Genomic DNA, 15,323 nt, shown 5'->3' with positions numbered 1-15,323 from the left:
GACAATGACCACCTGGATCTACTAATATCCTGGCCCCGTCGTCGCTAACTTTCCCAAAGTTCATAAACTCAGCCTCAAGTCTGAGTATTATGGACTTTTCTTTTAAGGAACCGAGTTCAGTGATTTGAAAATTTTGGTGACGATGGGGCCTCGAAATTATACCTCTTTATATTGTGTTAATTGGTCGGTTGACCCCCATATATACGGATTTGAACCTGTGTCTTAGACCTAAGTGACTTTTCCGGTATTTGTGTCCCGCGAGCAACGTTTGTTAAGTGAATTCTTATTTATAGACATCTGTTCTCGCCAAAGTTATTCTTGTGAAAATTCCAACTAAGTGTCACAGGCCAAACAAAGTATGCATACAAAGTTGGTTTGAAACCCAGAATGTGTTTCAAGTTTGATTAATTTATATTTGTCTCTTAAACTTTGTTCATTTCTGTTGGTATAGAAAATTCAATTAACCGAACTGACAGGATCTTAAATGGGGCTATATAAAAGATTGGTATATTTCATTACCCAGATGTATCAGCTTTAAAAACGACCTTCATTCGAAAATATCAATGTATGTCATTTAAGGCGAATCTTATGCAAAATGAAACAAAGTCAAAAATAGTTTTGTTGGATCAGATGTTTTGAAAATTAAGGCACATCTATCTGTATTTTTATGGAGCAACGCCATGCAAAGTTGACCAAAATTAAAAGAAACCCAAGGGGAAAAAATGCAAACACATCCATACAGACTTGTTCCCTTAATATATCACAAAAGTCCATTTTTTGAAAAAATATTATAATACATATTCTATATTACTGTTCTCAAACTCATGGAAAACTATTTTACTTATAGAAACACTTTATACAAAAATCTATCAAATTTAGGGATTTGACGGTTTGAACAAGGTTGTGGTCCAAGTTCACCCATGACTCAGGCTATGTTTTGACTGAATTTGGTATTGCGATATTTAGTTTTAAAAACATGAACAAACAAACACGAATATGATTTATGTGTATAAGCTGTTTTGTTAAAAAATGAATAGTCATTAGCATCATTTGTTATTGAATTGCTTTTCCATGATTACTTCATTCTTTTGAAGACACTACCGTATGTATATTTATACCTTACCTCACGACATTTAATCGGGTTTTATTTACTGGAGGTCGTTTCCAATTTTGAAAGGCCGTATAGAAATAATATCTTGAATTTTATTTATAACATTAATAAATAATTGCGTACAGACTGATCTTTGATAATGATGTTCTCTATCTTAAACCGTTTGACATGCACGTAGTATTAAAAATTCTTTAGATGCTTGCATTTTGTAGAATGTTGACTATAAATAACCTAAATTTTCTCCCACAAAAATCGTGATAAGCATCATTCTATTCGACTTTTAATTATTTTTGAACAATGTCCCATGCATCTACATGTACACGAGTACCAATGTGGTTTTACGCGGCGAAGTTTTCAATTTTCAAAAATGCCTCGTTTTAATATCTGTCGCTATGTTTGGTTCCAAAACAGTTTTCAGTAAACGCCTGTACTAACACGGTTTGTATGTAGTCTGGTATGATACTGTATGTTTTAGCAAATCGTGATTTGAGGAAATAAAAGAAGACACTTCTGGTATTATCAGCGGTCTTCACACATGTCGTTTGATGAATACATTAAAAGTTCAACAATACATCATTTGATCTGATATGTTTATGTTCAACAGGGTTTCCTCATGCATTCTGAATGTGTTACAATTGACCCTGTTTGCATAAATATCACATAATGTATTGAATAAATATAAAAGTATTTGAAATACGCAGCAGGTTATAGAGTCTCCCTCTCTCTCTCTCTCTCTCTCTCTCTTTCTCTCTGAAGACAAATTTTAAATCTTAATTTTAATGATATACCTGCAACGGTATTTGGCATCATCAACAGCATATTGCAATCATATGTTATATAAGTCTCATAAATAAACAATCCAACAAATTAAGGGAAAGTAAATATAGTATGTTCGCTTAGCGTCTTTTTTACAACAAAAACGTTATAACATCAGCTCTGTTACAAGTGAAACAATTGGAAGTTCTATCTGCGAGTTCCTATATTGACACATTCACAATGAGATGGGATTTCAACTGGAAGAAACGTGACAGGTGGGTAATGTTGCAAGCTTTCGTCCCATACGAGGAGCCAGTGATGTCGATATCTTTGAATGCATTTTCCGATTCCACACTTTGTGTTTTTTCTAGGATGAAAAAGTATATAGTCATATAAATAACATTTTTTTTTCTTTTATCTTAATCAAATATTAACTATTCAAATCCGAGTTCTTTTTTTTTTTAATTCAAAAGAATCTTGATTATACACCTTGTAATTATGTTTTCAAGAATATTTATTCGGAGACTCATGTTTCAATGAAACTCAACGACAATTTGGTACTTCGTCCAGAGTAAACTTTAGCAATCATGTAGAACATTGTTGTTCGTTTAAACAGTTTGTTAAGAAGTACATTGGCACTCACAATTTTTTTTTAGTTTAATGAAATGCTATGCAATAATCATCTTTTGAAAATCTGAAGTTTTGTGATGAGAGTTTGGAATGTTTTGTATGGAATTCATGATATGACAGACTTGCAAGTGACATTACACACGTTTTTTTTATTAACCGTTTTGTGCCTTTGATTGTCCTAGTTCAATGTCACTCAGCAGCTTTAAACTATTAGAAAAACATTTGCTATATATTTACTTTTTTATTATGTCAGAGTGCCCTCATATATTATACATTTTGAAAACATGTAGGATATTCTTATTTTAAAAAATTTAGTGGCAAAAACTCTTTTTTATTTTTTTTTAAAGCTTGTTTTGTTGTTTTGCAGTAGAATCACCTTCATTTTTGTAGAAAAGCTCATTAAATTTTGTCATAGTCAAAGTTTCGTACTTAATCTTTAGCACAGTGTTAACTTTTACATATATTTACGGTAGATACTTACGGACAGACTCCAGTGGGAACAAACTGATAAGCATTTTGAAAATGAACCACAGTTAGGTTCCTGTGATTGTAATTGGTTTTGTTATATATCTCAAAGGCATATTCCCTAGAATGAAAAAAAAACCCTTAAAAAAGTTATTTCAGCACAGACATGGTTTATCAAATTATCCTCTTAAAGGATATAGAATGAATATCAGTTACACTTGGTCCATTCTCTTTAACAACATATATTACAATTTAGACTGCTCTTATTTCTTTTAGAGGCATTGATATTAGTTGTAAAAGAAATGCTTTTTTTTAGATTTTGAATTGATCTTGTTTTGATACTACTTCTCAAATGGATGTTTGTAATCGCATTTCAATTATTATTTTGCTAAACTAGCCGCAGAAAATAATCATTAATGTATTTATTTCTCATGAAATATAAATAGAAATGCAGGTAAATTATTTTCATTTATTCTTTTCAGCAACATTTTCAGTTGAACAGATTTTTAATTTTAAAAAAAATAAAATTATACTTCATGTATCATAGAGAAAACTATCTGAAAATTAAAACTTACGTGTTGCAACAAGACGGTTGTTTATTAAGAGATGTCACTAAATTCCCCACATACGAAGTCAGATTTCCTTCATGACCACTTTCATCTCGTCCACCCACAGGCTTAATAACGGGTAAATCTGTCACTTCCTGCGGCTGAACGAACAGCCCTTTGTAAAGTTTTAAAATAGTTCTTGCTAAAGGACCCGTTGGTTTACATGGGCATGCCGCTTGGGTAAGCCAGCCCTGGTGGTTCCCGACCGTTGGATAATACGTTACGATCACTCCAAAAAACAGCAAAGGACACAGGGTTTGTAGACAAGTATGTATAATCATTTTCACTGAAAACGAAGTGTCACATTATTCAATCATCATGTTCATCAAAAGTTTGTTTACGTTCTTGTCAAAAAAAATCCGACAAAGTTACACTCTGGGAATAATATAAAGAGCTCACAAATGGCCACTCTTCTGTCAATCTACCTATAAGCTTTGAAAGTGAATGGGACTAACGAGACTGCACGGTGTAAAGTCATAAGGCGTATCGTATTTAGAATTTGATTTCATTTGTATTCAAAAAAGTTATCTTTAATGGTTCAGTCTAATGCTGATACACCTTACTTAAATTTAAATCAAGCCAGTTTCCAAAACTTATCCTATTAAATATTTTAACGTAATTTCTGTGAAATCATAAATTTTTCCACCAAAAAAAAACAGGACATGAAAGAGGTCTGTTTTCCTAACCATTCATTAACTTTATGCAAGATTATTCAATTAACACACAGTGGTAACATCTTCATTTGACTCCAACACATTATTCTCGAGTGTTATCCAGTTTAATTACACCTTTACACCTCGACATCTGTATTGTTACAGCATTTTACTGCAGTAAACAGGAACCGTTTATAAAAGTACATCATACATTCATAATTCATAATTTTGGAACACTTGATTGCGAGTGGTAAAACATTATGATTTATCGATTAATGCACTATAATATGGAAACTGATCCTATATGATTGTTCGTTTCCTCAGGGCATAGTGCAAACATAAAATTCAAAGCATCATTTAGATAGCAATATGACTGGAATAACAAAAAGAACACCCCAAAAATTATATCTATATCTATATCTATATATATTATATGTGTGTCAAAGCAATTAGATAAAAGATATCTGCTCGGTTAAATGAGGCAAAGAACTACCAATACCAATGGAGGTCCACTTAAACTATCATCAATTGATTATTATAATATTTAGTAATGGATGAGATTATATTATTCAATAACAAACCTAAAATAAACCGAAAACAGAAGCAAGTTCAGGGGCTGTAGTACTTATATGATTGACAGTTCTAATCCTATTCTATGTAATTCTTAAATAAATTTCTGTCTTTGGGTTTCGTGATTTGAACGAATTTAAATTTAAATCATTTAAAAAGTCAACTTTTATATTCATGACCTTCAACTCCCCAGAAATTCTCTAATAATTTTTGCAATAAATATTGCACTGTATTCAGATGGTCTTACTATGGGTACGTGATTCACAGTTTGAACATATTTAAATATACACAATACATAAATTGGGGTTTTAAAGGATTAAATAGATTTTCTCTTCTATTTCTACATCCATTTCGAATTTTGTGTTCCCCAAGGGGTTGCATTGTTGATTTGGGATAACGTTTTAATTTATCGATAATTTGTACAATATCAGGTGCTCCAATTATTATAACACAATATTTATCACTGCAGGATAGAGTCTAAGAACATTTTAAAAGAAGATTATTTCCAAGATAGTTCCAATTCAATCTTGGAGTAAAAAAATTATTTTTCTGGCATCAGTTTAACACTTGTATTATAACCTAATTAAATGTAGCATTATAAATCTCTTGTAAAATTGTAAAGCCTTTAATTATTTTTCTTTCTGAGGGCCGAATAATAATTGACCAATTTGAAGGTAAAATGGCAGAAAGGCACCATAAACATGCTGGATAAAAAAAAAGTTTTGTAGGATCCCTATTCATAGTTTTTAAACCTGTTATATAGAAAAATGTCTCCAAAGCACCGTTATATGTACCTAATTCAGAGCTTACAACATTCACCGATATTAACTGTAATAAATTTGGAAGACTGTTATAATTATGCAACAATTTATTAATAGCCCAGACGCTGATTATTAATGTGCTAAGTAAGCTAAAAGGTGGTATAAATGCTGCTGCTTATGTTAATGTACATGCCATAGTTCGTCTTCTTCTAATTGCTATGATATATCAAGAGTTGATAATGTTCAAAGCATTTATTTGCTTTTCATATGGTCAGGAAGATACGAACACTAACAATAAGAATGAACCCATTTAAGGTGATTCGTCAAAGAAATGTGTCTAAATGTCATTTCAGCTGTAGGAAGTGTGCTCGACTATGTTTTACAAACTTTTCCGTTTCCGGATTGGTCTCTACAACCTCTCGTTTTAGATTGTTTTGTCCTATTCCAGTCAGATTTGCTACAGAGGTCATGTCGGAGACATAAACCAATATACGTCTTAATGGCAATAAAAGAAATGCAACCTCAGTGCGTTCACAATGTTCCAAGAAAGCTGACACTGTTGAAAATAAAGACGTATTGATGTTTACATCAGGTTCATGTTAAAGCGAAGAATTATTTAGAAACATTTCTGCAGAATCGAAAAACAAACCTTTCACTTAAAGGTGTTTTTCCCCCTAAATTACAAGTCTCTTGTTAACTTGTAATAAAGAGAAATGCGATATTTATACATTTCCTCATATTGTCATAATGAATATCGAACAACTCTTCAGTACTTATTCCTATATATTATATAAATTTTTTTTTATATATTCACGATCGAATATAGATTTGCGAGTGTATTTAACTCTAAAAGTATTTAAATATCTTTTATAAGTTTTGAAATTATCGCTTTTTTTTTTTAAAATTTTAATTGAATTGAAATGTGAAGCATAATGAATTGGTCTCTAAATTTCTGTTTATTTCTTGAAGTCAATGTGACGAACAGGTGAGTGGGCCACGCCCGATAAATCGTAATATTCTGATTTAATTTTAATCTTACCTGACGGCACTGGCAGAAACATCTGTGTGTGATGTTATTCAGACGAAGTTTGATGTCAAAATGGCACACGATGACATAATGATGATCGATTACCCTCTGTGTGATGGCCTTATATGCCCAAACGGATTGATGGTTTTCTAATCTTGGATAAATTTGATCTCCTTCTTAAACAACGATTTTAAACTGTCAATAAATAATATTCATGAAAATAATAAATGAGAAAGCACTTCGTAGGACGATGATGATGACGTGGCAGAAATTATCGAGTATAATCTTCATATAACATTTTATGCGAATTGCATGTTTCAATGTTAAATGTATTGACACAAAACATAATCGAATCATTTGGTAGCAGTAGAGATCGAAATTTTTATTTAAAATAGCTATGTATACGTTAAAGAATATTGGACCTCAATATTACCGTAAAATAGGGAATTTTGTTGGAAAGATACACAGAAATTAGATTCTAAAAAATCTAAAGTTTTGAAGCAAAATCATGTATGTTAAAGAATGACTAAATATATTCATTGAAACTGGTCAAAGTCAAAAGGTTATTTAACTTTTTTAGTTACAATAAATACAAATTAAAAAATATGTGTATCTTGATAATGTATTTTTTAAGCGTATTACAACCATCGTCTTTATCACGTGACATAGAAACGAAAGCCCTGATTGAACAACGAACAGATCTACCCCAAACATATTTCTGTAATCCGCGTAAAACAGTTTAATACCATTGATATGTAAATGGCTGACATTTGTCACTTACAAAATGTATAGCAATTTGACATGTAACGTTGTAAGAACAAAGGTTGCACTTACAAGGTTAACAGATGGTTAAAGTCTATCAAGTCTGCAATCTACTCATTTTACTTGACCTCAGGTTTGTTTGGGAAATTTTATTTAAACCGATCATTCACAACCTCATTGAGAAACATTACAGAGAAATAAAAAACTTGGTGAATGTCCATTCTTAAATTTTACATTGTTCAACTGAAAACATGCGAAAAATGATTATATATAAAGAATACAAACTATGGTAGATTGAAAAAACAAAACAAAACGATTTTCCTATTGTTCGGTAGTTGATCGTTGCTATTGTGCTTTTTTGATAAATTTAAGCTATGTAGGAGTACATAAAAAAATTAAAGGTAAAGTAAGAAGTGTACGACTCTGAAATTTTACACACAGAACTATGGTATCATCGGGGATATTTTTTAATTTTTGGAATAAATCTATTCTATCAATCTACATTTGTAATACTCAAAATATATAGCAAAATTTGGAGGATTTTGATATTTTAAGATGACCCCCGTCAAAAACCAGGCGGTAGAATTTAGAAATATTTTTTAAATAGGAGGTAAGATAATATTACTAATCAACCAGTTGATAGGTTTTTTAAAATAGCAAATAAACTAGAGTTGGTGTAAATTACATATATCAATTAAGAAAGAGTTTTTGCTTTGTAGTATTTACGCAAGAAAATCCCAATTTGGTCTTTCTAAATTGTGAATGTTTAGCATTATAAATGTTTTTACTTAACAAGTTCAAGAACATTTATATATGATGATATATAATTGTCAAGTTTGAATACTATTTGAAGGAATAAATTGACATCTTCTTAAACTGTTGTTCTATAAACTCATACATTGTATGAAATCACATTTCGTCTTTAGTTTTTGGTCTCGATTGTCTTTCTTCGTATCAAAGCTATAAAAAAAAATCATATTTGTTTATTTGATGAATACTTATTGAAAAAAAAAATTGTTAGTATCACATTTTAGTCCTCGTAGGATGTAGATCCAATAATCTTACGCATTTTGAAATGTTTTATATTATGTAGTGTTATTGTCTCATTTTGAAATGTTTTATATTATGTAGTGTTATTGTCTCATTTTGAAATGTTTTATATTATGTAGTGTTATTGTCTCATTTCTTTTTTACATTATCTAATCATCATCTGATTTGTTTGGTCTCAACTTTAATTATTCATAACTTTCTTTATTTAAAGTCTGCTTATTTAGAATACAAAGCCTTTGAAATCAAACTTACATTCAAACAAGATAAGTATTGATGAATTATGCATGCATTAGTAATACATTTATATCATAAAATGAGAATTTTTCTGAGTAATACAAAGCTTTCATTTAGTTATTGATTAACAATTGAAGTTTATTTGACAACTACTTCAGTAAACAACTTGTGCAATCAATTGAAGTTTTTCGATCAATCACCAGAATATAAAAAGGACATTTGAAAATTGCATAAATACTTAATAGATTGATTATTAAGGCGGATGTTAGTATGAAATATACTGTATGAATATTTCACTTTAACGACGCCTCTTAAAACTTCACTGAACAATTAGTCATCAAAACATTTTAATGTTGTATCATTATTCTACTTAGGATTTAACTGATTCTTGTTATTCCACATGAGTATATTGTTACTGCATTAGATCCACTATTTAAATATTTTACACTTATTAACAAAGTTATGATCGTGATAATTCACTTGAATTCTTTAAACGTTTTGGAAGATGCAATGTTAATGTTTTCGGAGACGTGATTTAATGTGTATATTTTTTTCTATGAAACATAGATGCATCATATTTTTAATATGATTCCTTATTTTTAATATAGTTTATCGTTCTAGAAAACAATCGTTGATATAGCAAAATCAGAAAAAGAAATGGTGTTTTTTTTTTTTTTTACCAATAAGACATTCATGAATGTGTCTGCTATTTACTGCACTCCGACCTGTTTCAGATGTAAAAATAAACTATGATCTTAACTGAAATTTTGAAGAGACGAATTGCAAATTGCTTATAAATTACAAGAACACGCTTATTTTTCTTTCCAAGCTATATTTATATGACTCTGTTCTAATTATCTTCGACTCTAAGAGAGAAAGTAAATGAATGCTCTGACAACCTAGCATGCAAGGTCGGACCTTTGAATACATTTAGTCATTAAAATTGGGTTTCAGGCTTAAAAACTTTTTAAAAAACTTTTATCACGACCATTCAATTTTTGAATGTAACAAAAATATTTGAAGAATAAAAAGTAGTTTTATTTGTGTGTTTAAGTTTAGTTTAAAACTCCTTAAAATGTGCAAATTCAAACGGTAGAAAATCATAGAAATTGTTTGTTTAGTGCCATAATTAAACTCAAGATTTCTTCTGAGTTTAATTTTTATCGGAAACACACAAGATCACGAGATCACTATAAAATTGTATCGATAAATTGAACCCAGTCGTGTAAGTGCCCAAATAAGATAAAGAAAAAAGGTATAGAACGTAACTTTGTTCCTACTTGTTCCCGTCAGTCTTTGTAAATAATTGCGAAAATAAATGTACAGAATTTTGTTTCTTACCTCGTTAATAGCTCTCACTAAAGACATGCAATTCTGAAGAGAGATGTCCGCTTTATATTTTATCCCGCTGTGTAACAATAAATTTTGCAATGGTAGAGTACACATATAGTAATTTGATAGACATCATACTTCGTAAGAAGGTTGGACCATTGCGGAAACAAATGTGACATATTGTAAAGTCAATTAATATACCGTAAAAATCTCTTAATTGTCTCAAGGTGAAATGAATTGTTGGTCGACATGAATTGAATTTAACGGAACGTGTTTTTAATGACGAGATTAAGTCAATTCTAATTCAAATTGCGAGTAATTTTTAATAATTAATGTTTCAAAAGAGTTACAACACAGGCATAAGAAAACCACCAAAGATGAATGACAACGTACAATGATAATTATTCTCTTGCACACGGAATTGAATGCACATTCATATTTATGTTTAAATGAGAAGCATTATGGTAAAACTGGTTAATTGGAAAATAGACAATAATTGATAATATATAAGGCTGTTGAGGATTCCAGGTCTTTTCAAACATTACTTTGCAATGGTCATTGAACTTTTTTAAAATCTTGCGATTTGTTACTAGGATTCACAGAAATGTTAGCCTTGAATGAATATAATCTAGATTGTATGGGGAAAGAACACAAGACAGACAAGTCTTATCAGTAGTGAACCCTCTGATACCGTCATCTTTGCAATGGGGCCTAGGGTTATTTGGATGAATACTGCGTACCTAATTTTGAATGTTTTTGTTTTATCCGTCAGGGGACATGGACTTGAAAACAAATCTGCTTTCCCGAAAACAGAAAACTTCAAAATAACAGAGATTCAGTTTATGATCGCAGTAAATGCAACCTGGCAAGGAGAACAGTGTGTATATATTTATATTTATGTTCCTAACCCAATTTAACTGTGTGTCTCCATTTCTCGAGCCCTGTCCAACAAAAGTAATTAATCGGTATAACAAAGCATTGCAACCATGTTTTAGACGTCTAATGGAAAGAATCATGATGATTTTTTGAAATTGTAGCGAAAATAATTACATATGGCCAGAAAAGGAAACATAAAACTCGTCTTATAGGATTTAATGACGTGATCTTCCTCATTTAAGTTAAATTTATACCAACCTTGAATGTCTGATGTGTTTTTGCGCAAAAACCACATGAAAAGGAACTTCTCTTAATGTTTTAACAGAAGGGTCTGCTTGGTAACTTTCCTCGTTTGCTTATTACGCTAGTTTATTTACAGCGGCTGTATAGCTTATGCATTTACACCCGCGCTTCCTCCAGGAAACAAATGGAATGCCACCCAACCGATCAAAGTTGGGGGATGTGACAAAGGGCCTTTTATTTACAACGTGATTCCTCCGACTGATGGGAAAAGCAAAGTGGTATCGTAAATTATATTTATGACAACTCATGGTTCACATTGAAAGTTATTAATGCAGATATATCAAAAATATTTCTTAATCCGGTGTCTGTGCATGTCTTGTCTATAACAGGCTTCTCATGATGTAAAATAATCAAGCAAATAAAAACTTCACAATTTGGAATGAAATTTATATCATTTCATAAGAAATATTATTAATCGTACATGCACACAAAATTACATAAAGACAACTTTCCAAACTGAATACAAAAAATAATCGCACATGTTCTTTACAATGGTCTTTACGTTTCATTATAATTTCAGAGCGTCAATGTGACGTTTTTTTCGTCCGATGTGATCGACGCTGAACCCCCAAGTTGTCAGATCCCGTTTAATGGCACGTTCCTGCTCCCTTCTCCTGACGGTTATGACGACGAACTTCTTCCAAACTGTTTTGTACAGGATTCTCGGGAAGGTGACCATCTGACCTACTTCTGGTTCAAAATTTTCGATTGGAAAATACAAGAATGAAATAATGGCTATTTGCGTTATTCATGTTGTTTTTCATTGATTGGTTTCCAACGTTGTTTATCTACATGTAGGTGCGATGTAGTGACTTATACCATTGGATATTTTTATGCATACGTAATTATTGTAATGCGATTATAATGAAGCAAGTGGCGATATGTTAAACGAAGTAATATTTGCCTGTTTTACTATTTTCAAATCATGGCCTTTCACTTGTAAAGATAAACTGTAGTAATTTTTTATGTTTCTATTTGTCAAATATTCATAATATCTACGTACAGTAACAAATCGTCTTACGTGTGTTGGGTTATTAGAAAACATTAACAAGTGTATAAGACAAAAGATTGAGAAAATGTTTATTATCGTTTTCTGCAAGTCAAAAACATATTTCAAATGTCAGATGTGGAAAAGCTTAGATTTTTTTACTGATTTTCTTCATAATTCATTAAGAATGACGATACAAAACATAACTTTTCATTCATCGAGTCTACCTTTAAATGATGCTCTAATACACCTTATTTGACCAGTTATTTTATGAATTATCATTTTAAAACTCTTGATTAAATTTTTAGAAAACTGTATGCTCCTTAAATTCGTAGATGGAGATCTAAATGTTTTTTTTTAAATTCTAACCAATATTAGAATTGATTTGAAAAGGTATTGTTTTTGATGTTTGTACTTCTTCAACCTGGTGAATTGAATTCAACAACAAATTAACCCTTAGGATTAAAATGAACGAGATTTGAATAAGTTATTTTTAATCGGTCGAAAGTTGCAAAAATCAGAATGAATGTATGAATGATTCCTGTGTAGTTGGTTGCAACAAATACAAAAACTGTACTCGGACATATTAATTTCTGATATTGCTCGGCTTCAAAAGGATAAGAGTAGAAAGTGTTTTGGTAGATATACAGTTTCTATTCAATCAATTGCAAACGTTTGAAGAGTTGGGGTTTGTCCTTCAATCGAGTTCATTTACAGAATCAGTACAACAGTCCATGAAGTATATATATTAGATTTACATTAATTTTACGATTCTTTATAATTGTTAGATGTAACTCATAATTCATATTATTATTATCAAATAATTGATCAGATTTGGGAGGCATACTAATTCATGAATTTAAAAGCGACATTATTTTGCAAAATTAATTTGTTTTTGAAAAAAAAATTGAACATCTGCTTACAGATGAGAAACCCTTATAATCTAGAACAAAATACATTTCATCTGATATTGAACTAGAACTACAAAATTGCAACATCTTTAAAAAAATGAATGCCTAATTTTAGACCAGTCTTTATAGAAAGACGATCATATGACTTTCGAAAACTACTAATGCTCAAGTACTACTGTTTCTCATATATAAGCGATAATTTCAAATTTGAAAATTGATATTATAATATATTGTCACGATAATTTCTTTCGTGAATAGATATCTATCCAGAGAATCCATAACAATTTATGATGGAGCAATTCATAACAATAAGTGACACCCCTCCCGGTTAGAACTATTTTTATCATTTTTTGACAGAAACTTTTTCAACGTTTATGTACTAGATGCATAGCCTAACACTTATGTTACAGAAAAGTAGAATAGTTCCTCGATACTCCGATGGACTGGTCCTGAGCCCACTTGGCTTTTTTAATTCTGCCTGTCTGAAACAGGCAACACTTGAAGATTACTATGAAGTACACCAATGTTTATTTGTCAATGTAAACTAGTGTACATGTATATCATGTATATGCTTTAATTGATCCTCAAATACAACTTAAGAAAAATAAAACTCGTCAATTCACCTGCTCCACAATGCCTTATGTCCACTCTCATTGGAATAAAGTATGGAAATGTTCTTAAAGTATGAGACAGTTTAGATGAAACATGTTTAAAACCATTTTATAAGAGCACAATATATTCTTTCTTTATTTCTTCTGATTAATTAGTGTTGTTAACAGTCCTTTGTTATTATTGTCATTTCATCTGTATATCTACGCAAATTTCTAAAAATAATCAGTAGATTACGTAATATATTCTAGTTTTTAAACCTTCCTTTTGCGAGTTCATTGACCAGGTGTGTGCGGTTCTTTTTTTTTTAAATGTCTCTTGTTGTCTGAGTCGCATTTACTATTTTTTCACACATCTTTTATTCATACTTCCATGTAGTTATAATTTTAAAAAAACAAATCTCTTCGAATGAAAATCATTGAAAGTCTTTGAAATTGTAGAAATAGAATATTACGTCACACATGTCTCGTAGTAGACAGTTGTCGACAGTTTTAGAAAGGTGGTGGCTTTTTCGTCCATGCAATAAAAGAATTGTAACAGCAACACCACAGGCTTTTCATTTTTGGTCCAGCAAATATATTATCTTTTATAATACGACTCTTGTATAATCTCAGTTTCAGAAAACTTGGGATATATATAACTTCGTGTGAATTTATCTTCATAATTAACATGCTCACAAGTTTATCTTTTATTTTTAGTATCCCCCATTAATTCGACACGTATTGTCTTATAAACCTGAGCTGAGGGCAAATGGAGATTCCCCTTTGAGTACTGAATAAACTGTAGGGCGATTTCTTGCAAACAAAAGCATATTAGACATCTTTGTTTGCGAGTTTTAAAAATAAACTTGTTTTAGAGCAGTGCCACAATGGTTCTCCCCTTCAAAATACGCGTATAACTACAACATAATATTTTCAATGTCAAATACGTTTTCCTGTTTTCTTGTGGATATCTTTTTTCTCAGAACAATATATCTTTTATTGGAATAAAAAATGAATATTTAATTTGCCTGTTCAACTATAAGGGGCACACCAAAAGAGTTTAGTCAAAACAGACCGAACAAACCATTTAGTCTCGATCTTCAATTTTCGATGCCATTTACAAGAGGTAAAACACTCAACAATTGTGTATCTGGATGTTTTATCAGAAAACCAGTTTATGGTCATATGATACAAAGTTTAATTTTTCTAAACATTATTCCCTTTCATTCTCTCTTTTTCTCATTTCAGGGACAGAACGCTTATTTCTAATCCTCCGAAGTGTTAGCAAAATTCCAGTCGAAAACTTTGAACCAGTAGTAAGTCATGTGATAGCCCTCTCTAGAATCCCCAACAAAGCAGTTGGGAAGTAGTGACATGCTAGGGTTCTTGGCAGTGGGGACAAGGTATGTCCCGTTGAATGGGATTTTACAGGCGGGCGGTGATGCATCCTCAATCACAGAAGAATGGAAAACCAAGCTCACGACCTGGAAAGATGTTCATCGTAAAATTATTGTCAAATACAGCTGATATGTTGCTTTTTTCTGAATGATCATTAATATTTTTTTATATTTTAAAGGAGCAAAATACATTGTTATCTGATATGAAAATATAACTGTTATGTTAATGTCTGATACAAGAGAAATAATATTTTTCAGACAATCTGAACTTGGTCATTCAATAATCTGACAGAAGCAGA

General features: G+C 31.0%; 2 protein-coding genes across 2 annotated transcripts; one reads left to right on the top strand and one right to left on the bottom strand.

Annotated features, from left to right (window-relative positions):
• Positions 1-1,894: 1,894 nt before the first annotated feature.
• Positions 1,895-10,146, bottom strand: LOC128178283 (uncharacterized). The gene is made up of 5 exons (XM_052845382.1): positions 9,969-10,146; positions 6,594-6,776; positions 3,538-3,856; positions 2,979-3,083; positions 1,895-2,234 (listed from the first exon to the last, which is right to left on the bottom strand). Exons 2-5 carry the CDS (start codon positions 6,613-6,615, stop codon positions 2,075-2,077), a joined length of 606 nt encoding a protein of 201 aa, XP_052701342.1. The 5' UTR covers positions 6,616-6,776; positions 9,969-10,146; the 3' UTR covers positions 1,895-2,074.
• Positions 10,147-10,622: 476 nt separating this feature from the next.
• LOC128178284 (uncharacterized) lies at positions 10,623-14,997 on the top strand. The gene is made up of 4 exons (XM_052845383.1): positions 10,623-10,836; positions 11,215-11,356; positions 11,659-11,809; positions 14,876-14,997. The coding sequence occupies exons 1-4, from the start codon at positions 10,664-10,666 to the stop codon at positions 14,995-14,997; spliced, it is 588 nt and encodes a 195-aa protein (XP_052701343.1). The 5' UTR covers positions 10,623-10,663.
• The last annotated feature ends 326 nt before the right edge of the window (positions 14,998-15,323 follow it).

The sequence above is a fragment of the Crassostrea angulata genome, chromosome 3 (assembly GCF_025612915.1).
Source record: "Crassostrea angulata isolate pt1a10 chromosome 3, ASM2561291v2, whole genome shotgun sequence".
Taxonomy (NCBI): domain Eukaryota; kingdom Metazoa; phylum Mollusca; class Bivalvia; order Ostreida; family Ostreidae; genus Magallana; species Magallana angulata.
This window is presented reverse-complemented; position numbering and strand designations above follow the sequence as displayed.

Coding starts and splice junctions, on each gene's coding strand:
- LOC128178283 (XM_052845382.1), bottom strand. CDS start 6,615: ATGTTTCTGCCAGTGCCGTCAG. Junction 3,857..6,593: donor GTTTCTGCCAGTGCCGTCAG/GTAAGATTAAAA, acceptor CTTCGTTTTCAG/TGAAAATGATTATACATACT. Junction 2,235..2,978: donor GTTCCCACTGGAGTCTGTCC/GTAAGTATCTAC, acceptor TTTTCATCCTAG/AAAAAACACAAAGTGTGGAA.
- LOC128178284 (XM_052845383.1), top strand. CDS start 10,664: ATGGGGCCTAGGGTTATTTGGATGAATACTGCGTACCTAATTTTGAAT. Junction 11,357..11,658: donor CTGATGGGAAAAGCAAAGTG/GTATCGTAAATT, acceptor TTATAATTTCAG/AGCGTCAATGTGACGTTTTT. Junction 11,810..14,875: donor TGTACAGGATTCTCGGGAAG/GTGACCATCTGA, acceptor TTCTCATTTCAG/GGACAGAACGCTTATTTCTA.